Below are 24,854 nucleotides of genomic sequence, written 5' to 3'. Positions count from 1 at the left end.
CATATTACTGTCCTATTTTACAGATGAGGTAAGTGAGGCAAAGGCAGGTTAGGTGACTTGCCTATAGTAACACTTAATAGCAGAGTGGGCACTCAAACCCAGCCACTTCAAATCTATTCCTCTTTCCATTATGCCGGCTGCCCCAGTACAAGTAATTCCTGTGTAGTACTGCATTTCTCAACACCCTTGGTTAGAAAGTAGTATTTCCTACCAATTCATCGTTTTATCAGCTTTCTTGCCAAGTTTATGAGAAAATTACTTGGATTGTTTGGGGCAAGTCAGGGAGAGAGGGGAAGGAAAAAGAAGGTTACAAGCAATTTATTCAAAGAGAAGGAAAGATTGTAAGGGGATTATCATCTTGAAAAAGGGAATACAAGGTTACAACTAGTAAGGAGTTATTAAGATGTTGTACTCAACTCGATTTCTTTAAGGAACTATGGACAATGTTCCCATATTTTCCAAATTGTTAAGAGAATAAATATCCCCCAGGACAGGGATGGGGAACCTGCAGCCTCCAGGCCACCTGTGGCCTTCTAGGTCCTTGGGTGCAGCATTTTGACTGAGCAGCCCTTGACCGAATCCAAACTTCACATAACAAATCCCCTTAACAAAAGGATTTGTTCTGTGAAGTTTGGATTCGGTCAAAGGGCTGCACTTGAGGACCTAGAGGGCCACATGTGGCCTTCAGGCGGCAGGTTCCCCACCCCTGCCCCAGGAGAAAGGGATGGGAATGGAGGATTTAGTGTGGGGGCAAGGTGCGGACATCATAATAGAACATGCTAAGTAAGGGGTTACAGGGATATCACTTTTTCTTCAGACTAGGGTTGAAGTAGTTCTCACAGAAGGAATATACTCCTCAACACCAACAAGAGTAAGGCTGTCAACAGCACTGAAGAGGATAAGGAGGTAGAAGAGAGGTTGAAATGATGGTTATAATAGAAAATGTATAAAACAATTACATTATTCACAAATTTCTTGGACTTGGAATTTTATTTTCCTTTCCACTTGTAGAGGAAGATAAAGAGTTACTATTACTTTAGGGCAAGAGGCCAAAGAGTTTACCCCCAAGGACGTAATAATAGGACAAAGAAAAACTCTAAGAGGGAAGAAATATTGGAAGACAGAGTAATAACACGACTGAGGGACATCTGTAATTGGGCAGGAGTTTATTTCTTTAAATGCAAGGACAAATTTCTGAGAGGTCACATGTCAGGTAACATTTCTGAGAGGGAGCCATTATCAGATGACACTAGACTGAGAGCCTAAAAGATTTTATTGGATGGAAAGTTAACAAGTTAAAAGGTTAAAGCACAGATCAGGAAATGGGGGGGAGGGAATAAGAGAATGTCAAGAGAGGCTTAGAAAATGAACCTAGAAAAGTACCTGGAGAAAGGGGGTTGGGCCAAGAAAGAAGAAACATCTATGTTAACAGAAAGAAAAAAAAAGGAAGTTGGGGAGTGACTGATAGAAGGTAGGAATTAAAAGGTAAGCAAAAGAGAACTAGTTCAGTAAAGGTTATGGGAGAAAAGATCTGAAAGGAAGAAGGTTATGTGGAACATTAGGGGAAAAATAGCGACAGCAACAGCAGCAAAGAAAGATGCACAGGAGCTGGGAAGGTGGCTATCCCAAGGTGGGGAAAAGAAGAAGGTTACAAGGCTGAAGAAAAAGGACTAGCATTACCACGTATGTAGTAACTCGAGGGGGCCAGGGTCTAGGGGAGGGGGGAACGTGGATAAAAGTAATTAAGGGTAGCCAGGTGAGGGTGGGTGTTGAGAAGGGCTGAAAAGGATCCGGCTCTGGGGTGGGAGAGCGGGAGGGAAAGGTACCTGGGAGGCCAGGTGGCGGAGGGGGGCCAGGTTTAGGGGGAGAGATAAGGGGCGAAACCAGGTCTGATGGGTTTGTCGGGAGAGATAGGGATAAAGGTGGTTGCAGGGTGGAGGAGGGATTAGGGGGAGCCTGGTCCGAGCCGGGGGAGGGGGTAGGAGGTGGCTGAGGGGCATCAAGTTGGGGACAGAGAGGGTCGAGGGGGGTTAGGAGGGGCCAGGTGTGCACGGGGGGAGGTTTGGGCGGACAAGAAGGGCCGCCAGGACCGAGTAAGATCTAGGGAGTAGAGGGGATAAGAGAGCAGTCAGGCTTGAGGAAGCCGGGGCGGGGAGGGACGGTGGTGAGGGTGGGCAGCAGGAAGGGCAGCGGGCAGGCTGGCAGGCGGCGGGGGTGGCTCCCCGGCCGCTGGCCCGAGGGGGACAGTGCCGGGACCGGGGCTGAAGCGATGGGTGGGTGGGTGGGACACTCACGAATTTCTTGGATTTGCCGCCGTCGCCAGCCGCGGGCGGCTCCTCCGGGCTCCGGCCCTTCTTCTTGTCCCGGGTCCCGCGGCCCGGCCCCAGGCCCCCTCCGGGTGGCTCCATGTCTCCGGCTAGCACGTTGCCCCCCGAAGCCTGCTCCCCTCCGCTCCGCTCGGCTCGCACCGCCCGCCCGCCCGCTCGCTGCCTCCTCGCCGCCCGCGCGCCGCCGCCGCCCAGCGCCTCAGTCCTCCGCCCTCCCCGGGCTCATTAGCATGCTGAGCTGCGCGCGCCTCATAAATATCTAGTAGAGACGGCCCAGAGCTCGGAGCCTGCCACACTTCCGTGCGGTGCCTACCAACTGTGCGTTGAACCTGGGGGGTGACGACCGTTTCAACGCTCTACCTGCCCAATGGACTCAACCACTAAGCCCAATTTAGTGGGGAGGAAGTTGAGGAGTTTAGAACCAGGAACAGCGCCATCTGCCGGGCCTCCGACAGAACCACAAACTTTTTGGTTCACGTCCCTGCACCGGCGTGGCTGTCGTGCCCAGATGTCATGGGGTACAAGGGAAATCAGCCTTTTCCCAGGGGAGGGAGGCCTTTGGAACAGGGGATATTGATGATGCTTCCCCAGCCTGGCCAGGAGGTAGGCAAACCCATCCATAGAGCCGTGGCTGGGCTCCCTGCCTTGTATCACAAACCCAACCTCAGAAACCCCAACCCCACCATTGGTGTTAGCCTCAGAGTCCAAGTTCACAGACAGCCCAGGCCCACTCTCTTGAGCTAATAAAGTATGGCAGTCCTGGGAAAAGCCCAAGGATTCAGTGAAAAGAAGTGGAAAGCAAACACCAGATCTATCACCCCTGGATACAGTGAAATGTACCTTCAACTCCCTTCCCACCCCTATATGCCCAATAAGGTACACCTGAAGGAAATATCAGATTCACAGGAAGAAGGCAGTAGATAAGAAAAATACTGACTCAATTTATTGGATAAAAACAATGGTAAAATGGACATAAAATATGAAAAGGCAGGACACAAAACCCATCTCCACTCCTTTTCCCAATCAAAAGGCACCCATAAGGTAGGAAAAAAATGACAACCCTCCCCTGGTCCCTTTCCACTCCCAAATTAAAGTGTACATCAGACGGGGCACGGTATGGCTGGGAATAAAAAGGTACCTTCAATATCATCTACCCCTCAGTCCTGAAAATACCTTTGTCAAGAAGAGACAGGGGTCTGAGAACAGGGGGCAAGCTAAGAGACTGACCTCTAAGAGACATGTGACCTCTCTGACTTGTCTAGAGAAGCTGACCTTATAGCCCCAAGTTAGAGCTAGAACTATCCCCCATCCACCTGTCCAAAAATTACCACCTCTGGCTTGGGGAGAAGGAAACTGGAGTAAGGGTAAGTAGGTCCTGGGACCAGTAGCAGTCTTTGTACTCTTTCCCACAGAGTAGAGGGCAAAGGCCCAGGGATAGAGAAAGTCACACAAGGAAAGGTCACTCTTCTTGCCACCTGCCCAGCCCTGAAGTGGGATGTAACTCTCTGTGGAGCAGAGTCTCTCCAAGCTTCAAATCTCTACATCACTTTCCTTATCGTTGTCATGGTCTCCATCATAGAACTCATTGGGAGGCTCTGGCCTGGGAGGTTGGGAGAGAGATCAGTACTATCAATTAATCAACAAGCATTATTAAACACCTAGCCAGGGGAGAGAAAGTAGAGGAAAAAGGGAAAGCGACAGGGAGCAAACAATAAGTGGTAGCAGCAGGCTCCAGTGACTAGATTCCCAGCTTCTCTCAATGTCTCTAGCCACTTTCTGACTTTTTATCAGCAACATTCTCCTTGAAGCCCTTCCACCAAGTCTGTTGTATGTAGCCTTTTGCACCTCCCACAAAATATACATGTCATGGTTCTCCAAGTATTCCTCTCTCCCCTTCCTTAGACCCAAGAACATGACAAAGAAAAAAAAAAGCCACCCTGCTATAGTTGTTTTCCAGTCCTCAGCAAAATAGTCTCCTATTGTCTTTCCTAAGGCTCCCTCAATGGCTATTCTCTCCTCATCCAATACCTGGTATAGTTTTCCTCTGGGCCCCTTTCTTCAGCATCAGCTTCATCAGTTCGGTCATAGGTCAGCAGATCAGATGGTACATCATGGATCTGGACACTGGGTGCATGATTCAACATTTTCAGATTCTCAAAGATCGTCTGCCGGATCTGGTCGAGGTACTAGCCAGAACAAGAAGGAAGGCATGAGGGGACATAAGCTATTTCTTATCCATTCCCAAAGCATCACTGTTCCAACTCTCAATTAGAAGCTCTAATTCCACAAACGTGTTTTCCAGTCAGGGACAGACCAGTTGGGAGCTCTCTCTATACAACTAACATTACAGCCTTTGACTGTCCTGATTTCTACCATAGCAACTTAGGTTCCATTACCAGGACTGGCCTAGAACTTCCTTCCCTAGTATGTTTCCCTCAGTTCCTTGGCCTGAAAGTCCTAGGCAAACCCTTCTGACTCTGTGCCCATCCCCCCAAATCACTCCTCAATCAAGCCAATGTGCAGTAAGTCCCCCATACCCCAACTCTACACCCTTACCTCTCTGCCCCCACTCTCACCACCCACCCCTCCACCGGTCATTCCCATTTCTCTGGGCCACTGACCTGGCGTGAATTCTGGTTTTCAATTCGTGTGCTGACATCTGGATGCAATGTGAAGTCTGGGGCAAAGTACTCAAAATATTCTTTGTTTGGGGAGAAGAAGAAAAACAGATCAGAGTCCCAGGGCAAGGAGTGAGACAAGTTCAGCACTGGCTGGGAATCAGGGTTCCTGGGTCTTACCTCTATCTAATTTATACTCTATAGGAAGAAGGGCCAGGACTTCGGCCTCCCCTACAATTCAGTGATTCAGTATCAAAAAAAAAGAGTAACAACACTAGAGAACTCAACTCTGCCTACTCAAAGGTATCAAATTATTCTTCCAACTCCACCCCAGGCCATCCTAGGGCCCCCCAAGCAAACTGATTTGTAAAAGATGGGGTGGGGGAGTAAGAGGAGTGTCTCACCACTATACGGTAGCTCCTCACTGATAGCTTCGTCTACCAGCAGTGATGTCTCATATGTCCTGAAACAACAGGAGGGAAAGAACCAAATGAGAAGGCTCTAGGGCCCACCTAGGCAACCCTCAATGAACCCATGATACTTATAGGAGAGAGGAGAGACAGATGAGAGACTGAACTCACCAGCATCGGGCAACATTTCGAACAGTGTAGCCGCCACCACCCAGTACCAGCAATGGGATGTTAAAGCTCTTGACATATTCAACACACTCCCTGTTGAGGACCAGGAAATGTCAGCAGCTGAACTATCTATTCCTTTTCCATCTTCCTAGTCACTTTTACCTTAGATCTCCCAACATCCAAGGGCCCCCACCATTTCCAATCAGACCAAGAATCCAAGTTGTTTGTGACATTTTCTTCTCACATCCCATGGTCACATAAGAAGAGTGAAGGATAATTAATAGACAGGACATGTATTCCACTGGCCACCAGGCAATGGTAGAATTTGAGGAAGGTCCCCAACACTGTTGGATAGATTCCCTGTAGGGAATTTATGGGAGTACATGAAGAAGAATCCCACACAATGGGCAGGCATAGATGAGTTCAAATTTGTATCACTGTATATCTGCATTAATGAAATCACAAATCCATTGGTCCTCTAAATCTTTTGTCTCCACAAGAAAAGGCCAGGACCCTGCCCCTATAACTACAAGTATACAAAATTAAGGTACATCCCCAAGATGTTTCTGAAGGGTGTCCAGGAGGGTATGGAAAGGAGAGTCTTACCCATGACCTCGGATGCTAAGGTTGAAGCAGCCCAGCCGATCACAACCCAGGGAATCAGCTCCACACTGCAAAGAACAAAATACTAAGCAGCTGTCTTGAGATAACTGACTGAGATAACATGAGTGACCATCTACCCTATATTTCTCCCCCAAATTGAGAACTGTCACCCTCCCTACCATATTCCACAGAGGCCAGGGCTAACCCTCTTCCCAACACACACACACACACACACACACACAATGGAGGTTCAAACTACTTGCTACCTGTAGCACAATGCACGTTGGTTGGTAAAAATCTACCACTTGGTTGATGACAGGCTGGAAGAGGTGCTTGTAACCTGGAGTGGTAAAAGGTAGACAACTAGCACCCCAAGGAGAAGGACTGGACTCAGAGACAGGGAAAAGGGGGTTGAGGGAACTAGCAACCCAGGTACAGGGCAACATAGGGCACAACAAGACAGCCAGTACATAGTAAAGAAAAAAAATATGAGATTAGGCAAATAGGTAGTCCTTTACTCTGGTCATCGATGCCATCCCGCAGGGGCACATTGAGACAGTAGTAGCGTCCACTTTCTGCTCCAACTTCATACATATCACCTGCAGGGGAAAGATGGCTGGGGGTAACTTGCTGGGGAAATACTACAAATCTGGATTTTTTGACTTCACACATAAGACTCTGTGCCCCCAACAACTGTCTAGCCCCTTCTATTCCCTTTCTAAAGCTACCTACTCATCCCTGGCCCACCATTTCCTCAACCCATCCTTCCCTCCTTCCCCCCGCTCTTCCCCGACAAATCTCTCTACCTGTGCCAGGGAAGAAGTAATTGCCATATTTATGGAAAGAGACAGTCATAACTCGGTCAGTGAGATAAAAAGCTTCCTGTACACCATCCCCATGATGGATGTCAATGTCAATGTACAATACACGGGGGTGATACCTGGGGCAAAGGAAAACAAAGAGTTTGAGGCAGACATAGATAGGCCAAGAGGGAATCTCTCCCCCAATCCCATATTCACATATTGCTCCCAAACATGGAACCCTTTATGTCCACAGAGCCTAATCACCTGAAACCTAGACTCAGTTCCCAGATTAGCTGAAGCTGTCCTATAAAGGGCATTCCTACACAGAGTATATCCTATTACCCTAGGGTGGGGCTGTGGGGGGGGAGGGGAAGGGAGGAAATGGGGACTGGGACTTATGGAGAAATAAATGTGATCAAGGTAAAAGTTGTCTACCAGAAGGGGAATAAACTAGGATTACTAGACGTCAGAGAAAGTGTAGAGTTGGGATTGAGAAGCCCAGTCCAAGGACTCACACTCCTTCAAAGTCCATAGAGTGAACCCATTCCCCATTATCTCACCCCATCCTCCCCTGTAAGTTCCTTACTTCAGTAGTTCCAGGATGCCGATCACAATGTCATTGACATAGCAGAAACCTGAGGCCTGCAGCAGGAGAGTGGCTTTGGGGGAAAAAGCACCTCACCCCTACATCCCTCACCATATTTTGGCCCCCACCCTCAGCTGCCCATGCCCACAACACCCTTAGTTCCCTCCATCACCCCCATACTCACCTCAAATTTCTTAGCATGGTGCAGTCCTCCAGCCCAGTTAATGGCAATATCACAAATCTAAAGGACAAACATCCAATCATAGCCCCCCCCAAACCTAAGGCACAGGAAACATGAGGATGTTGGTTGTGGATGCCATAGCAGTAGAGGAATGGGGGTGACAGTGATATGCTTACCTTGTTGTTCAATTGTGTAGCACCCTGCAGGGAAGCACCTGTGTAACGGGAACAGAACTCAAAGAGGCCTGGGAACACAGGACTGTAAGACAGAGGACATGACCCGGAGCCTTGGCTCCTTTCCCAAGAAACTGAACAATACCACACACACACCCCACCACTCCCAGCAATACACCTAATCCATTTTAGGCCTTCTTCCTTTTACCTCCCATCTTATTCATTTGTCTTTTTATTAAAAAAAAAAAAGCATGTGTGTGTATAACTATATATGTATACACACAAAGAATGTGCATTTATTTATTTCCTGCATGGCTATTTGCCCAACACTATTCTAGGCACTGTGGGAAAAGACACACATAAAGAAAAATGAAGAACAATTTAAGAGATATCATAACGTAGCATACAATTAGTGTCAAGTGAACAGTATAGATAAAAGTGCTATAGAAATTAAGAGGAAGGAGAAATAATGAGGCTGCAGCCACCAGGGAAGGCTTTATGGAGGACCTGGAACTTGAGCTAAACAACTGGTAAAATTTGAATAGGTGAAAGGATGTGGGCAAAACTGGGGACAAAGAATTTGCATGGCATATCGGGGAAAAAAGAAAATCAATCAAGGGTACATGTAGGTGAGTAGCTGAAGAGAAAGTTGGAGAGTCAGTTTAAAAAAAAAAAAGATTGGGAAGAATCTTCAAGGCCAAGCTAAAAAGTTTGGAGGTTTTTACTATTTATCCTGTATGTTAGGTCTCCCCAACGTGAATATAAATTCCTCAAGGTCAGAACTGTACTTCTGTGTGTCCCCAGTTACATTTGACACAGTACTTTATAAAAACTCCCCACAGCTCCCCTTCCTCCCTCTTCCCTACAATTAATTCCCCACCCCAGTGACCAACACTGATATACATCAAAGGTGCCTTGACCTTCCCTCACCAGTCATCCCCTACGTTGAAGGCATTGAGACTCTTAGTAAAGCCCTGCATGTTGGTGGGGCTGACCCGCTGCAGGAAATCAATATAATCCTCCGAGTGAAAGCGGCACATATCATGCTGAGAGGCTTGGTATGGCTTGAAGACCTTGGAATAAAGAAAACATGCTGAACTTGGGCAGGATTAATTCCAAATTAGGGGGCTTTGACTGTTTCAGCCCAACCTCAGAGGTTCCAAAGTACTCCCCACCCAAATACCCACATATAGATACACTCCTTCTTGCATAAAAGTCTCTCTATGGAAAAAAAGATCAATTTGAGGCTAAAGCAAAGATGCTGAGTTAGTCATTTTTGTTGTATTTATTCCCACCCACATTCCCATGTTCCCCATGTCACCCTTTCCTCCCTCCCCCACTCCTTTCTGTCCTTCTCTCCATAGTCCAGATGTCTGCTGACCTCCTACCTCCCCCACCCTAGTGTTTCCTTCTAGATTCAAATGTGACATTGTATATGAAACTATTCTGAAAAGCACAAATCAATATACAAATATAATGCATTATTGTTCTCTTTGTTATGATTCCCCAAATTAATTGGAAGCTTTCTGAAATTAGAGATTATGTCTTTTCCAATAGTAAGAACATTTCCTAAAGGTAAATGCTATCTCCTTTATATCAAAGTACAGGGCTCTGCAAATAATGGGAAAATGAACTCAGTATGTATATACCAAAGACTCCAGAGGGGAGTCAATCCATTTTAGTAACCCTACTCTTCAAAAACCCCTCCAGGGATTTTATATTTAATATAACCCTAAAAGTGACAATCAACAGCATACATATGCAGACCATTCTGAGTCTGAATGTTTCCAGTTCTCATCTTCCAAGTCCCAACCATGTCAAAGACATGTGCCTTGGCCAAGAGTATAGCCATAGAAACAAGATTCTGTGTGTTGTTGGTAGATTTTTGGGTGTACTTTTTTTTTGGAGGGGGAAGTAGAGAGGATATGAGTAGCCAACCCAAGCCCCTTATCTCAACTCAGAGTCCTCCTAAGACCATACAAACCAAAACAGAAAAATGGAAGGGCTGAACTAACTCTTGTACAGGACTATACCCAAAGTATCCTCTCATTCCATTGGGGTACTAAGGTTTTGGCATCGTGTTGTGTCAAGAAAAGTATATTGTGGGACAGCATGAGAGGTAGTATGATATTGTTTAAAAAAAAAATGTTGGATTTGGAGTTAGTGGACCTTGATTCAAATCACAGGCTTTCTACACAGGTTACCTGTTTAACCTTCAGCAAGTCACTTCCCCTCTCTTGGCCTCAGTTTCCCATCTATAAAATGAAGGGCGTCTGCTAGAGAGATCTCTAAAATCCTTTCCAATCCTTATTATTAACAACCCTTCTAATCCCTATTAACCTATGACTCAGGGGATGAAGGGGTCTCCCTGTCTCCATTTCCTCTAAGCCTGCACCCCAAGTGCAAGTGCATACAAAGCTGCCTCCATCCCTTCCCGCACTGCACCCCGTTCCCAAGCATTGGCTGTCGAAGAGGAGGGAAGAGAAACACTCACAATCATCTTCTTGTAGAGCCCATAGTGCAGCACCAGGCTGTGGGTGAGCGCCAGACGATGGGGTTTCATGGGGTGACCGGCCCCTGGAAGAATGGGTGGTCAAAAACAGCCGCTGACCCACCATCCCAAGGGGCCCAGAATGCACCCTCCCCAGGGTCCTAGGGAACCCGCTCCACCCCACCCCCACCTCCCAATCCTCCACTTGGCCCGGGTTATTGGGGGGGGCAGAGGAGAGGGAGCCTGCTCGAGCCCGTGCCCCCCACTCCTCCACGCCCCACCCCACCCCAGCCCACCCTCCACTGCCTGAGGTTCTCCTCCCCACTCTCACCGTAGTGGAAGTTCCCCACATCCGGGTCATAGAAATAGGCCACCGTCTTGGCCATAGTACCGGGGGACCAGGCCCCGCGCCTCCGCCCTCCAGCCCCGCCTCCAGGACCGTGCGTTTTGCGTCATCGCGCGACACCACGCCCCTTGCGGAATCCGAGGTCGCCGCTGGCTCCGAGCCGCAAGGGAGGGGGAGGTCGAGGCCCCGCCCCGCGCCAGAGATGCCACGCCCCTTGGCTTGGGTAGCTCCGCCCCCTCAAGGCTCGCTGCCGCTCTTGGAGCTGGGGTTACTGAGCTCGGCGGGGAGGGTGGGGCCCAGCCCCAGAGGGAGGGTGTTCCTGGGGTATCCGCGGAACTTGAAGTGCACAATCGGTCCCGGAGAAGCTGAGCATGTCAGAGATCCCCATTCCCCAAGATCCTTTAATGCCACGAACGTTTATTAATTATTCCGGTCCATGGGCACCCCATTCCCCCTCCCTCCCGTACACCCTGAGAGGTAGGGGTCTCAAGTCCCGCCGCCGCGCTGCCACCTGGGCGCCGGAGATGAGAGGCTGTCCTAAGGTGCCGGGAGCTGGCGGCACCCTGCCTGAAGGGAAACTGACACCTTCCGACCTGCCGGGGCTCCCGGATTCCCGGGTTGCAACTAGGAACCAGAACAAGGGGGCATATCGCCCAGTGCTGGCCAGGGTGCGTGAGAGACCCACGCCCCGAGTGGGACACATCGACACGGAGACCCAGCCGTGCCAGACACTGTGGTGTCACGCACGCACTCCGTCCCACACACCTGCCGCTCCGCCCCCTTTATCCCCGTGCCCGCGCAGGGAGCACAGCCGGAGAGAGAGCAGCCGGGACTAGGAGGTGGCTGCGGTAGAGGCCCCCCCATCCCCTCCCCCATCCCCTTCCCATCCCTAACCCTGAAAGTCCAGAGGACGCCTGCACCCCAACCCAGTTTCCCCTTTCCCTCCTTCCCTATCCGTCGCCTTCCTGTACCCCCACCTCAACCCCCCCCTACTCCCAACCCGCCACGGCACCAGCAGCCGCAGCCCGGAGCCGGAGCCGGAGCGGGTGAGGTGGCCTGGGGGGTGGGGAGAAGGGGGGAGGAGGATGCTCTCGGGAAGGGCTCCCAGGGCAGGCTGAGAGGTACCAGGACATTGCCGGAGCCAAAGCCGAACATACACACCGCATCCCCAGGGGCCTTGCAGAGGTCACAAGGTCAGCCGGGCCAGGGGAATTGGGGGAGGGGGCAGTCTGGAGAGGGAGGAGAGTCCAGAATGTCTCTAGGAGCCAGGAGTTGGAGAGCGGTGGGACAAACTGAGGGTATTGAAGGAAAGGAGCGTTTCAGGGGACCTGCCCTGGGGCTGCGGAGGAAGCGAGGGGCCAGCGCTGACTCAGACTATGCCCAGGACCGCATCATAGAGCTCCGTCCAGTCTTCAGCTACAGTGTCCTTGGGAGGAATGGGGATGGGGAGAGAATGGGGTTTGTGTATGCAGCGAGAAGGAAGCAATGAAATATGAAAAGGAAGAAGGATGGAGGTTGGATTAGGAGTATGGAAAACAACTTGCAACCCCTATTGACCAGGTGCACTGGGGCCTGGATGACTAGCACCCATTCCCTGGACAGCTCCTGGGCAGAGAGGGGGAAAAGGGTTCTAGATTTACTGGAGGACTGGTTTCTGGAGGGTCCTGGGAGGACTCCCTGAAGGGGTCCAAACATGGAATTCACTGCCCTCCCCCTGACTCGCATCCCTCTTTGGGATCCCCTGACCCCGGCTCGGCCCGCCCCCCAGGGCCGTATGTCGGAATTGCAACCAGGACCGGAGCCCCAACATGGGCTGTACATGCTGTTCCTTCTCGTGCTGGTCTTCTTTCTCATGGGCCTCGTGGGGTTCATGATCTGCCATGTACTCAAGAAGAAGGGTTATCGCTGTCGGACATCAAGAAGTTCAGAGCCAGAGGATGCCCAGCTCCAGCCACGTGAGTGTGGAAAGAGAGGGGGAGCCCCATCACCAGGAATGAGACTACTTAGTTTTCTTCCTTGTATGTCCTTCCGTCACACACTTGTATGTGTCACACACACCTGCACACTTCACTAATACTCCTCAGTGCACCTTATCCAGGTCTCTTCTTCCTCTCTCCTATCCCTGGCGGGAATATGACTCCCCCAGTGCTGCCTAGCGGCAGAGGAACTCACATCCCTTTTTGCTGTCCTGCTACCCATAACTCATAGCTCATATTTCAGGAACCTAAGTCAGGGACAGTTTTCGCAGTTTAGTTTGGGGGATAGAGTTCAGTGGGTTCAGTAACTAACTACAAGGCAAAAATCACAGTGACTCTGAGGCCCTGGTGAATTATTTCAGAAACCTGCCAGTTCATTACTCCTGAAATTATAGAGTAGGCAGAAACAGAACCCCTGGGAAAGTGGAAAGGAGGCAGGAGGAAGAGAATGTATCCTTGTCAAACTTTGGCAATCCCCTCCCCCACCTTATCCCTTTGTGACTCAATTTCCCCACCTATAAAATAAAGGGATTGTACTCTATGGCCTCTAAGAGGCTTAGAGTACAGCTTTAGAGCCATAATCCTATGGTGGTCACTGATCTGGAATCACAAGAGCTGCTAGGGAGCTAAATAAGGTAGTCATGAAAAATCAAATGAACAATCTGAAGGTCAGTGACTTTGTGTTGGCCCCACTTGCCCTTTCCCTGAAGTTGACACCTTTCCTCACCTCCACAGTGGATGATGAGGATGTGAATGAGGACACAGTGGAAAGGATTGTCCAATGCATCATCCAAAATGAAGGTAAGTGCTCATTGGCATCTGCTCTTCAATCCCCAGCTCCATTCCTACATCTATGATATCCTCTTGTCACTCCTCTTTCACAGCCAATGCTGAAGCCTTGAAAGAGATGCTTGGGGACAGTGAAGGTGAGGCAACAGTACAGCTGTCCAGGTGAGCTGGAAGTGTGGAGAATTCCCCCAAATATTGGTCGGGAAAACATTTTCTCCTTAATAGCTAGCCCCTGCTAAAGTCACAACTTAATCAGTTGGGTAGTATGATTTGAGGAGCACCTAGAAGACTGCTCCCAAATAATTTTACTATCCGAGTATCACTGCCTGAATCCCATCATTCATTCTTTAGGTTAATTATTGACTTCTCAATGTAGCCTCGTTGGATTTAAATAGCCTTGAGAGGCAAAATGCTGTCACTGGTTCCTTAGTGCAAATCAGATTTTGGAAAGAGAATAGAGCAGATAGAAAGATGGGGGGGTGGGATACACAGAGGGCATAGTGAAAAGGATTCTCCTGTATTCCCCCAGCCTTGATGGTGCTCCTAGCCTACAGGATGGGACTCCATCTCACCACCATACAGTTCACCTGGGATCAGCCGCCCCTTGTATCCACTGCAGCCGAAACAAGAGGCCACCTCTCGTCCGACAGGGCCGATCCAAAGATGGCAAGGGCCGTACTAGGCCAGGGGAGACCACAGTGTTCTCTGTGGGCAGGTGTGGATGGGGTACCCAAAGAGAAGGGGGGCAGAGTTCAGGTCTCCCATTCAGGTGGTAGATCTTTCTAAAATAGTTAGCCTGGCTGGGAAATTTATCCAGACTCCCTTACTACTCCCCTCCTATCTTGGAGGGTAGGGGGAGAGGAGGGTTTCCAGCCAGAGAGTACTCTTGGGGGATAGACTGGAACTCTAAGATTCACCTTTCTGCTGAGGTTTCCTTTGCTGTCAGAAGCTATCAAATGTCAGCAAATGGGGGCGCAGAGGGCAATATTGGGAGAAAGGGTTCAGAGAGCCTCTAGCAGTACTGAACCACAGCATATCCCCTTCCCCTTCCAGGTTCCGGGTGACACATATTGAGAAGAGATTTGGGCTTCATGAACATCGGGATGGCTCACCCACAGATAGAAGTTGGGGCTCCAGTGGTGAGCAGGACCCAGGGGGTGGCCAGAGTTCTAGGAAAGGGCAGATTGGGACTGGAACTCCTGCCACAGAGAGACTTCCAGCATCAGGAGCAGAGGTTGGCATCCTATCTAGTTCCCCTGTACAGAATGGTGGCCTCAGAGAAAGGAGCCTTGTTCCCTCTCTGATTGAGAGGCCCTCTGGAGCCATGGAAGACTGGGAGACAGCAGCCAGAGAGAGGGACACAAGGCCAGTGTTGACCAGAAGGGAAACTAATGGACAGCCAGCCAAACTGGATGCCTCAGATTTCCAGGTAGGCAATAGTCAGATGTGTGTATAGGAAAGTCAGGGTGGGTAGAGCCACTGGGTAAAGCCACTGTCCCTACTTAGTAGGTCCAGTTTTCTAACTAGATGAAATTAGAGAGCTTATGGTATGACTTTCCTTCTTTATCTCAGGTGTCACTGCCAGGTGGCTCAGGAGGAGAATGAGGTGAGTCTAGCCCTCCCAAAATGTGTTTGCTTCCAGGGAAGGGGGGGGCACCCTACCACTTCCCTAAGTTGAAAGGTAAATTGAACACTTCAGCCTATGTTGCTGATTTTAAGGAGGGAGGGACTAAGGGCACTACTGCTCCAAGGGGCATTGAGAAAGGAAGGACAACCAGAGGTAGAATGTGAATTGGGGGAGGGAGGGCGCGGTGGAAAAAGAGGCTAGAGGTGTCCAGAAGACTATCCCCTTCCCTCTCCTTTTCCCCAAGCTTCATCTTTATTCCCTACTGCAAGGATCAGTAGCTGGCTGGGCAGGGAAGAGGGGCAAACATGAAGCCCCCTCCTTACTCTGAGACAGCATTGCCCTCCGGGAAAATAGAACAACCCCTCTTCCCAGAGGGCTGTTATTATCTCAGGCTGGGAATTCAGAGAGTGGTCCCCAGTCTCTCAATCCCTTCCCTCCACTTCATCTCCAGCCTAAGACAGGTCAAAGGTGAGGAGAAGTTGCCCCTACATTCACCCCAGGCTCCCTCCTTCTCCATCAACTTGCTCCTCTGCTTGAGCCTGGCATTTGGGAGCAGGCCCCATGCTCAAGATGGGCACCCGAAGCAATACTCCCCATTAGGCCTCCCTCTCAGCACACAAAAGCTCAGGCACTGGCTTGGGCTCCTCGCCCCTTTATTGCACTGTCAATAAATCAGCTCAGACTATTACAGCGGATCTGCACACTGGTTCCCACAACTTTGACCCCTCCCCCCCAACCCACCAGGGGCAGGGGTGGGGAGAGGGAGGTGGGTGGTGGGACAAGTCATTAGTGGCCACAGCCTCAGGACGGCAATCCAAAACACAGGAAACCTGACCCATCTATACTGCCTAGGTGTTCTAGGGCCCTGCCCCAGCCTTGGCTTCCATGAGGGGAGATGAGGTTGGGGAGAGGTCATCACACTTTCTCTGGTGGCAGCCACTCAACAGTTGGGAGGCATTGATAAGGAGGAGGCTGGGACTCCCCATTGGGCTCAGGTGAGGGGCTCCAATCTCTCAGGCTCCAGGATTTTGGTGGGTGGGGGTGGGGGTGGGCGAAGCTACAAGGAAAGTGTCAACAATCAGTGCCACAACCCCAGAACCAATCTCCTTTAGACATCCCTCCCACATATTTCACAGCGTAGGCCAGGATAGGTGAACCATCTTCCTACATAGCCTACCCCAGAGAAGAGGTCTTACCGGCCGGAGACGAGGGGTTGATGAATCAACTGGGCCAAAGCAATCCAGTGGGTGGTCTTGGAGAAAGAACAAGAGGTCAGCAAACTTGGAGCCATCAGATCAATCAAAGCAATAATTTATCTAGTACCTATTTTGCCTTCCTGTGTGGGCCCTATCAGGGCACAGAAAGAGTCTAAAACATAGGCTCTCAAAAAGCTTCTAACTAGTTAGGGAAACAAGATTAACATATGGAATAATAGTATGCAATACAAGAAAATGTATAATTAAATACTAAATAGCATGCTAAAGGTTATGGATGTTATAAAAACTCAAGAGAGAGAAAAGGAGATCATTTCAGATCACAGAAGCCTTCAGCTAAGGTTAAGTTATGCTGGGGAGCATGGAGAGGATATTCCAGGTGGTGATGGCAACAGGGGTAGGGGGAGTTGTGGTGTGGGACACAACATAGACAACAATTTTTTAAAAGGCTTAACTAGAGCAGACTGTGTCTTTTAGGAGATTCATGGAATAGAAGATGGATAGGTGGGGTAGGGCTAGATTAAAGAGGGCTTTGGAAGCCTGACAGAAGAATTTCAATTTGATATGGTGTAAAACATTCTTTCCCTATGAGTCCTCTGTCTCTGTTCAATCCCAGGTTCCCCAACTCACCCTCAGACAGAGCTCCTGCAGTCCTACCAGCAGTAGGGATGGGAGCTGGAGGAGAGAAGTTTGGGGGGGATGGGGATGGCAGCATCTGGGAGATAAGGCAGGAGTTTTATGAATGGAAGTCTTCTGAGGAAGTCAGCCCTTGTGTTTGGGAGAAAGGGAGACCTTGCCTCTCACCTTCCCCCCACTTCTCCATCCTATACCACCCCTCAGCTCCCTAACACAAGTTGTAATAAAATGCCTGTACCCCGGGGGAGGGGGGAGGGGGGGAGGTGCTAATGCCTATAGCCCAGGCCTGATGGATGTTGCACCCTCCTGGAGAAATTTCTTAGAGACCCTTTTTGGAGAAATTCAACTGGATCAAAACCCCCCAGGGTTCTTCCCCCGGGGGCTTGCTGTCTTAAAAAGGGCCTCCAGCTCCATCTCTCCTTAGGGACCATCTAGAAATACTTCCCATGCTCTCCATCTCCTCTCAGAGTCAGAGTCCAGGGCCCTCACCCCTTCACCCTTAGGGCAGGGAACACTAGACATCCTTTTAAGGTATAAAGCCAGATCACCTCTTCTTGGTCTGGGGAGTCCAGGGGTCCTGGAGGGCCCAACAACTCCTCGACCAACAGGGAAGGGAAAACTCCAACTTCGCCCCCAAACTCTCCCCTCCAAAAGCCATCATCCACACCACCCTGGGCACGGGGCAGCAGCCGGATCAATGCTCCTTCTGGGAAGCTCAGTTCTTCGGCGCTCTGGCCTGCATAGCTATACAGGGCTCGGGCCAGGCACACTGTAGAACAGGACCAGGGAGACAATGAAGGGGATAACAAGGACATGACACACTCCACCTTAACACCACTGGTCTCCTAATGTGTTGAGGCCCCCTCACCTGTGGAATTTCCCCCTGGGGGGTTGTCACTGTGGTGTCCCTCCTGAGGAGCAGCAAGGTCTGGGAAGTCAAGGTATCGCTCTGGGACATAACCCACCACACCATGCTGATTCCGAGCCTGATCACGATGGAAAAGGTGGGGAGGCATTGGATGTGATGGAGAAGGGAGAAATCCAACTGGATCAAACCTCCCAGGGTTCTCCCCCCAGGAGCTTGCTGTCTTAAAAAGGGCCTTCAGCTCCATCTCTCCTTAGGGACCATCTAGAAATAGTTCCCATGCTCTCCATCCCCTCTCAGTGTCAGAGCCCAGGGCCTTCACCCCTTCACCCTCATTCCCTAGGGCCCCAACACATACCTTGACCCATTCATCTGCGTCCCCATCCTCCACGACCTCCAGCCACTCCCCTTCTGTGATGGTCAACTCATCCTCCCGCCCGGCCTGAATCCCACAGGTATGGACTCAGGTCCAGACCATTCTTTGTCCTTCCCTCCCCACTCTCATTCAAGGGGTGTTCACTCTCCCACCCCGGGGCTCTCCCTAGCCCCAACCACTGTGCTCCCACCTGATAGCCAAAGACAACATGTGCCGGGCAAGGGAGGGACCTAGCGGAGAGGGTTGGGGGAGCTGGCTCTTGAAACAGCTCCCCCCCCTCCTCACAGTCCTCAAAATCTGACAGTTCTGCATCCTCTGCCTGGTAGGAGACACAGAAGGGGGTATCAGTTCCTTGACCATAGTCTCCCATCCCCAGAATTGCATTCACCATTCATCAAAGATGTGCTTGCCCAACCCCAAACCTCTGCATCAGTTTCCTTGGCTACGGCGATAAATCCTCTGATCAGGGTCTGTCCTCCAATTTAGTCGAGTTTTTACTATGGCGGAGGGAGCCTTTGAAAACATCCTCACTCTGGAGGAAAGGATCCTCCTTGGTGGGAGGAGAGGAATCAGTAGGGATGGGCTTTTCTTTGGGAGGGAAAGTCTTATCTCACCATGGGAGAGAGGTCTCCTTTCTGGGATAGCCGGGCCTCACTGAGCCGCCTCTCCTGCTCCAGCTCTTCCTGGGCCTGGGACATAGCTGGCCGAAGCCACTGCTCTATATCCAACCCAGCCCCTTGCAGCACAGCCAGTCGAGCAGCCCCCTTCACCTGGCTGACCTGGCACATGGACAAGGGAGGAGGAAGAGGGTACATGATGGAGCAAGGGGCCACACAACAACTCTAGCTTTTCACCTTCCCCTATGCCCTGTCCCACCAGTGAAGTGTGTCCCAACCAACCCAACTCTTCTTGCCAGGACCACTGAGGCAAGGGATTTGGAAAGGGCACCCTTACACACACAGCCTTAGGCTGGCACCAGTCATGTCCACACCTGAGCACGACGAACACTCTCTTTAACTTCCTGAAGTCGAAGTTCCACACCTAAGGCCTCCCGTTCCGGGGCCTGCTGCCTTTTCAGCTCTAACCGTTGCAGCACCTGGTTTGAGAAGGAGGATGGGAAGAGGGGGAGTCCTCTTGATTGAAACTCCATTTTCAGCTTGAGATGCCCTATGACTCACATGATAAATTGTTTCCCTTCTCCTCACAACTCCCCTCTTCAAGCCCTTTCTTTCTTCCCATACCATTCCAGACTTTCCCCAACTCACCCGCTGCCCATGACTCTGGACTTTGTAATCTCGGGCAGCTCTGTTGGCCCAGTGCTGAGCCTCCTTCTTCAGGCCACTTTCTCCTGGAATACCCCCTGAGCCTCCTTCCAGCTCCAGCACACACACCTGGTCATGGGCAGGCATTAGGAGGAAGCACAGTGCCCCCCACTTCCCCTACCTTGATCATTTTCCAGCCTTCTCTGTCTCCCTCTTTGTCTCTCTCTTTGTCTATCTCTGTCTCTCTCTCCAGGGGCAGAGGCACAGAGATGAGGACACATCAGGGATAAGGACAAACCCCCAACACGGACACACATGTAGTGTTTGCCACATAAAGTTCTTAGGAAGATAAAATATGATAAAGTGGGTAAAGAACTTTTTCAATCTTAAAGGCCTAAATAGATATCTGTTATCATTCCAGCAGAATGGAAGCTCCTTGAGGGCAGAGGATTTTTCATTTTTGTCACTGTATCTCCAATACCTAGCACAGTGCCTTGTACTTAGAGGCACTCAAAAAATGCTTGTTGAATTGAATTGAAAGAACACAGACACCAATATGTACAGGCAGGGACAGACATTTACATATAGGGAAGCCCAGATGAAGAACCTTTGGGAGAGATGGGATGATACCCTTACTAAGAAGGAGAATCAAAGCTTGAAGGGGACAGTGACCTTGAATACCCTGTTCCCTAGGCACACAGCATCTGGTCTAGTTCCAGAGTAATAGAGGATACCCCAAACACAAGGACATTTGTCCTGAGACTGGTCTGAGAAAAAGAGATAGAAGAGGATCTCAGGGCAGCTAGGTGGCGCAGTGGATAGAGTACCAGTCCTGGAGTCAGGAGGACCTGAGTTCAAATCCAGTCTCAGACCAGACACTTGACACTTACTAGCTGTGTGACCCTGGGCAAGTCACTTAACCCCCAATTGCCTCACAAAAAAAGAAAGAAAAAAAAAAAGAAGAGGATCTCACCTGGTCAGATCCCATTGGCTGAAATTGCTGTAGTGGTGTGGGGGAGAACACTCCAGGCTCTTGGAGAAAGTGCAGCAACTCTTGTTCCCAGCTTACCTGGGGGCAAGGGAGAATGGAGACAAGTACTCCTCAGGAAGAGCTAGTGAGCCATTGGTGTGGAGGAGGAGAAAAACAAAAAAAGATGCATGGTGGGGGCAAATGGAGAGAAAGCTTTCTTGTGCTGAGATCAAGCAAAAACAATCTGAGTTGAGAGAAAGCCTACTCTGGGGAATTTTTTGGAGGTAAGCAGAGATCTACATTGTGGAGAGGGACTTTTGGAGATAAAGGATGAGGTTCTATGCTAATGAGAAGGTCTATGTTGGAGGGCCGGTTTTGGTTCTGGGGCAAGGATGGGGAGGAAACTGACCTGAGTGATCACCTGTCTCCCTCTCTGGGCCAGTTCCAGTTCCTGCTGGGCAGCTTCCAGTTCTGTGCGACTCAACAGGGCCAGGGGGTCACCCAGCTGCTCAGACAGGTCCCCAACCAAGCCCTAGAGGAGATCCCAAGACACTAAAGCCTTGACCTCTATCTTCCCATGCTCAGGCTTGAGAGAGCAGAGAGGGAAGAGCTTCTGACTGCTTGGCCTCTGGCAGGCCACAGCTAGAATAACAGCAGTGATGTTCCAGAGACAAAGGCGGGGTCCTACAGGGCTTGACTTACCTTGAGCAGCGCAGGCAGCTCCTCTTGGTAATAATGCCCAAGGTGGGCATTGGTGCTTGCCAAGCTAAGCAGATATTCATTCCGGGCAGCACTCAATTGCTGGGAGTACTGGGCTGATTGGGCTGATAACTGAGGGGACAAAAGAAGAAATAAGCATGTGGGACAGGGCACCCTGGAGCCCCCACCGCATTTCCCACAGGTCATAGCTTCTTCTTAATTTAGCCCAAAACTGGAGAACAGTTCATCACTTCCCAGCCATATCCTCTAGTCATTTGTCATCTTCCCTGGACGCCAATCCCCGCATCTGACCTTGACGCTGAGTTTCTGAAGGCTGGTCCGAGTATGAAACAAACCATGGTCACTTCGATTCAGCCTGAAGGAGTTAGATTTAGGGCAGATAGAGAAGGGAAGTAAATGAGAAACTAGTTGTATTAATCATGTTATGTTGTGTTGTATTGTGGTATGTTATATGTTTTATTTATATATTTTTTATTTTCAATTTATGGAATAAGACAAGCATTTCCATGACATGATATAGTAAAAAAAGATAATTGCATATGAAACTGCAAATCTGTTATGTACAACTTGCTATTCCTTTTAAATATATAATAAAGTTATTATGTATATTTTTTCTCTCCCCCACCCTGCCCTAGAGATATTAATAATAATAATAAATAATTCCCATTTCTATAGTGCTTTAAGGTTTGCAGTGTTTCCTTCATTCCCCTGTGAGGTAGAAAAAGCAAGTATTATTATCCCATTTTACAGATATGGCAAATGAAGTTTAGAAAGATTAAGTAACTCCCCCATGGTCCCATAGCTAACAAATACCAAAGCTCACATTTTAACCCAAATCTCCTGACTCCAAATACTACATCACATATCTCTCTTATTGCCCCATGTTAGTCCTGCTCTGGGGCTTCCCCCACCCTCAGCCTTCTACTGCCTCCCTCCCAGGACTTCCATTTCCCCAGAGCCCCTACCTGGCCTGGACATCAGCTGCCTTTTCCTGAACAAGGCTCCACACTCTCTCCCGCTGCCCATACAGCTTCCGGCTCCGGCTCAGCTCCCTCACAGACTCCAGCACTTCAGCCTGGGCCCGCTGCAACTGCTCAGCACCCTGGGGGTACCTCCAGGACATGGGCACCCTCCCAAATACATGGGCACCATCACATCCACCTTACTCCTCCCTCAGGTCAGCTGCCCACCCCACTTTTCCGGGACGTCCTCCCCCTTTAGTCCTCTCTCCTCAGTGTACCCTCCAAAAGCCACTCCCCACACCTTCCTAAGCAGCTGCTCCTTGGCATTTCTCCCTGTGCCCCCAGCCAAGTCTCGGTATCGGTCAGCGGCAAGAACTCGGGCCTGGCCCCCCGCCATGGTGCCCTCCAGCAGGCATCGCCAGGCATTAAACACAGTCCTGCCCCATTCACCCCAAAAAAACAACAACCAAGGTCAGAGTTGGGTTGGGAAGGCATATTAGAGCATTATAATCCTTAAAATACATGAGAAACAAGGATTTTGTGTTTATAACCCCTTCCCCCAATGAGTGAAACAGATTCTTTTGCCTGCCCCATCCCCTGATTCCCTGCAGACCCATCAGTCCATCAATCGATCTGTCCATTAGCTTAGCCACAGGGATCACTTGACAGCCTCCCCACCCCCACTGCCATGTCCTTGCTGGGTCAGCCTCCTTCCTACCTTAGCTACAGCATCAGCTCTAGCCTCAGCTTTCCAAGTTCACCTGAACCCCACCCCACCAAGCCCAACTCTCTGGCCCCCTATCCCCAGGGACTGCTTAGTATCTTGGTCATCCAGCTTTATTTAGTTTCTCTGCCCCAATTTTCCACTTCTTTCCCGTTCCCCACCTGCTATCAGTCTCCAAGCCCCGATGTCCTTCTTTCTTCAGGAATGGCCCAGCCAATTTTTGTAATGCCTAGGGGAAGAGCCCATCATATACACAGCCCCATATATCAAAACCAATCACCATCACCACCACCACCCATGGAGTAAAGGAAAGGACAGTCAGGGTTCATGGTTCCTTGGGGGAGCCTGAGAAAGGAAAGGAAATGGGTTTGGGATGCACAGAATTGAAAAGAAGTATGAATATCATGTATGGTGAGTGTGGGATATGAGTGGGCATAAATAGCAGGGTACTACTTCTCAGGGAAGAGATGTGAGGAGCTGCCCTCAGGAACAACCATTCCTTACCTGTCCATAGTCCCTCTCAATGGCTGCCCGTTGTTTACTGTAAGATCTGTTGAGATAAAAGTTTATTAGCTCCTCCACCTTCCCCACACCTCCAGCACCTCCTAACACCCATTGCCACTGACCATACATCCCAACCTCTATGGGATGAGGTTGGGAGATTAGGAGTGAACTAGAATATATAGAATCAGGGAGTGACTTTAGTGTGGCCTATACTGCTATTTCTCCAAAACAATGGCCTCTAGTACCCCCAATGGGGCTGAGTTAGAGATAGCTAGCACCCTGGGGAAATATACTTTGGTTCCTGTCAAGGAAGTGGAGACATATAAGACAGATAAGGTTTGTGTGAAACAGATTTTGGAGGAAGCGGAGCATTTTCTAAACATATTATTGGGGAATTTCGGGAGGTAGTTGTATATGCATTGGCGGAAGAAGAGGAAATGATATACACAGTCTTGGGCTGTTGGCTGGGCTAGGGGAGGGTTTTTTAGGGATATCTCTAACTAGGGGCTGTATATGTGCATGAGGGACTATATACTATAGTGTGTACTAAGGTAGAAAAGCTTATTGAGGGGGCTATAGATATAGCACCTTCTACAATATAGTGAACACATTCTCTTCTTGGTATATCTCAGAACTGTAGAATAGTTTATGACCTTCCATCCCCTTCCTCTATTCATTCCCTATCCTATCCACCACAACACAGTCTAGTGTTAGGGGTATCTATTCGTAGGACTGTTTGTGTAGTGTCTTGCGGGGGAGGGGGGGTCTGTCTGTGGGACGGCATGTCTGTAGGAAGCAACATGTGTGTATCGTTGGGGGTGTTTCTATGCGTGTGTCAAGAGGTGTTAGAGACAGCGGCTGATGCCCCTCAACAGGCCTGGCTAAGGGTTCCTGTCGATTTCTCCAGAAGAGAAACTACCTGATGTCCTCCAGTAGGTCGGCCTCTCTCTGCTGCCGACTCTGTAAGATGCTCAGCTGCTCCAGAAAGCACAGCTTCACCTCCTGGACCGGCTTCACCTAAGGGGAAGGGAATCTATTCCACTGGGGTAGGAATAGGGGCTGAAGCTCAATTCTAGAAATGCTCCAACTGGACCCCACGTGGGGGGTGGGGAGGCTCGAGGGGCGGGGACCAGGAGGCGGGGCTGTCTTCGTTTTCTCGCTCCCTCCCTCGTCCTTGACCCCCCGGCCCTGGCGCCCCTTCTCACCGCCCGCCAGACGGGCTGCTCTGTCCCCACCTTCCCAAGTGCACTCACTTTTCGCGGCGGCGGCTGCATCTTCACTCTGGTTCCAGACCCGACCGAAGCTGTGACTCTGACTCCGGAACTCCTGGAGGCCCCACCCCTCCAGACAAGCCCCGCCCCCGGCCCCCCTTTCCACCACCCCTCTTCCCCTGTCCAGCCCCAGCACGGATCTCAGCCGCGCCAACTTCGGGAGGCTGGCGACGGGGAAGCGGAGGACGGGGAGGAGCCCTGGGGAGCCTGGCGGGTGAATGACCAGAGAGGGAGGTCAGGGGCCGCAGGGAG

General features: G+C 50.3%; 4 protein-coding genes across 10 annotated transcripts in view; 1 reads left to right on the top strand and 3 right to left on the bottom strand.

The window, feature by feature from the left end:
* The window catches only part of DIAPH1 (diaphanous related formin 1), an 84,906-nt gene extending 82,460 nt beyond the window's left edge, over nt 1-2,446 (bottom strand). For all 5 annotated transcript variants that reach the window (XM_027841954.1, XM_027841955.1, XM_027841956.1 and 2 more), the window contains exon 1: nt 2,295-2,446. In XM_027841954.1, coding sequence (XP_027697755.1) covers nt 2,295-2,408 — 114 coding nt within the window. In that variant the 5' untranslated portion in view covers nt 2,409-2,446. The remainder of the gene's footprint in view (nt 1-2,294) is intronic.
* RELL2 (RELT like 2) lies at nt 1,476-15,640 on the top strand. 2 transcript variants are annotated; one of them, XM_027841963.1, is made up of 8 exons: nt 1,476-1,683; nt 12,475-12,661; nt 13,418-13,483; nt 13,567-13,633; nt 14,001-14,186; nt 14,525-14,900; nt 15,044-15,077; nt 15,550-15,640. In XM_027841963.1, the coding sequence occupies exons 2-7, from the start codon at nt 12,481-12,483 to the stop codon at nt 15,074-15,076; spliced, it is 909 nt and encodes a 302-aa protein (XP_027697764.1). In that variant the 5' UTR covers nt 1,476-1,683; nt 12,475-12,480; the 3' UTR covers nt 15,077; nt 15,550-15,640. The 2 variants fall into 2 exon arrangements, with proteins under 2 accessions (XP_027697764.1, XP_027697763.1); XM_027841962.1 differs by lacking the exon at nt 1,476-1,683 and having other exon boundaries at nt 12,358-12,661.
* Nucleotides 3,245-10,794, bottom strand: HDAC3 (histone deacetylase 3). Its single transcript, XM_027841961.1, has 15 exons — nt 10,692-10,794; nt 10,364-10,446; nt 8,800-8,942; nt 7,873-7,954; nt 7,700-7,756; nt 7,516-7,571; nt 6,933-7,066; nt 6,645-6,725; nt 6,393-6,466; nt 6,130-6,194; nt 5,527-5,616; nt 5,350-5,408; nt 4,949-5,028; nt 4,356-4,513; nt 3,245-3,927 (listed from the first exon to the last, which is right to left on the bottom strand). The coding sequence occupies exons 1-15, from the start codon at nt 10,744-10,746 to the stop codon at nt 3,858-3,860; spliced, it is 1,287 nt and encodes a 428-aa protein (XP_027697762.1). The 5' UTR covers nt 10,747-10,794; the 3' UTR covers nt 3,245-3,857.
* Nucleotides 15,641-15,729: 89 nt separating the features above from the next.
* Nucleotides 15,730-24,692, bottom strand: FCHSD1 (FCH and double SH3 domains 1). Of its 2 annotated transcripts, XM_027841959.1 has the most exons (20): nt 24,585-24,692; nt 24,251-24,348; nt 23,332-23,377; nt 22,989-23,056; nt 22,405-22,540; nt 22,107-22,243; nt 21,433-21,496; nt 21,124-21,252; nt 20,831-20,953; nt 20,425-20,520; nt 19,455-19,580; nt 19,181-19,285; nt 18,804-18,968; nt 18,380-18,508; nt 18,172-18,255; nt 17,817-17,934; nt 17,497-17,717; nt 16,943-17,027; nt 16,295-16,350; nt 15,730-16,155 (listed from the first exon to the last, which is right to left on the bottom strand). In XM_027841959.1, the coding sequence occupies exons 1-20, from the start codon at nt 24,603-24,605 to the stop codon at nt 16,090-16,092; spliced, it is 2,073 nt and encodes a 690-aa protein (XP_027697760.1). In that variant the 5' UTR covers nt 24,606-24,692; the 3' UTR covers nt 15,730-16,089. The 2 variants fall into 2 exon arrangements, with proteins under 2 accessions (XP_027697760.1, XP_027697761.1); XM_027841960.1 differs by lacking the exon at nt 24,251-24,348 and having other exon boundaries at nt 24,585-24,632.
* Nucleotides 24,693-24,854: the final 162 nt, after the last annotated feature.

Source organism: Vombatus ursinus, unplaced genomic scaffold (assembly GCF_900497805.2).
Source record: "Vombatus ursinus unplaced genomic scaffold, bare-nosed wombat genome assembly UNPS02014863.1, whole genome shotgun sequence".
NCBI classification, from domain to species: Eukaryota; Metazoa; Chordata; class Mammalia; order Diprotodontia; family Vombatidae; genus Vombatus; species Vombatus ursinus.
Note: the sequence above shows the minus strand (reverse complement) of the source record. Positions and strands in the feature narration are given on the sequence as shown.

Bases quoted from the DNA above. Each gene is read 5' to 3' on its own strand.
- HDAC3 (XM_027841961.1), bottom strand. From the start codon at position 10,746: ATGGCCAAGACGGTGGCCTATTTCTATGACCCGGATGTGGGGAACTTC. The intron at 10,447-10,691 runs GTGAGAGTGGGG...CCATTCTTCCAG, and splicing joins TGTGGGGAACTTCCACTACG to GGGCCGGTCACCCCATGAAA. The intron at 5,409-5,526 runs GTGAGTTCAGTC...CTGTTGTTTCAG, and splicing joins CGAAATGTTGCCCGATGCTG to GACATATGAGACATCACTGC.
- RELL2 (XM_027841962.1), top strand. From the start codon at position 12,400: ATGGAATTCACTGCCCTCCCCCTGACTCGCATCCCTCTTTGGGATCCC. The intron at 13,484-13,566 runs GTAAGTGCTCAT...CCTCTTTCACAG, and splicing joins ATGCATCATCCAAAATGAAG to CCAATGCTGAAGCCTTGAAA. The intron at 13,634-14,000 runs GTGAGCTGGAAG...GTATTCCCCCAG, and splicing joins GCAACAGTACAGCTGTCCAG to CCTTGATGGTGCTCCTAGCC.
- FCHSD1 (XM_027841959.1), bottom strand. From the start codon at position 24,605: ATGCAGCCGCCGCCGCGAAAA. The intron at 22,541-22,988 runs GTGGGGAACGGG...TGAATGGGGCAG, and splicing joins GGCTTGGAGACTGATAGCAG to GACTGTGTTTAATGCCTGGC. The intron at 18,256-18,379 runs GTGGGAGCACAG...TGTGGGATTCAG, and splicing joins ATGTTGTCTTTGGCTATCAG to GCCGGGCGGGAGGATGAGTT.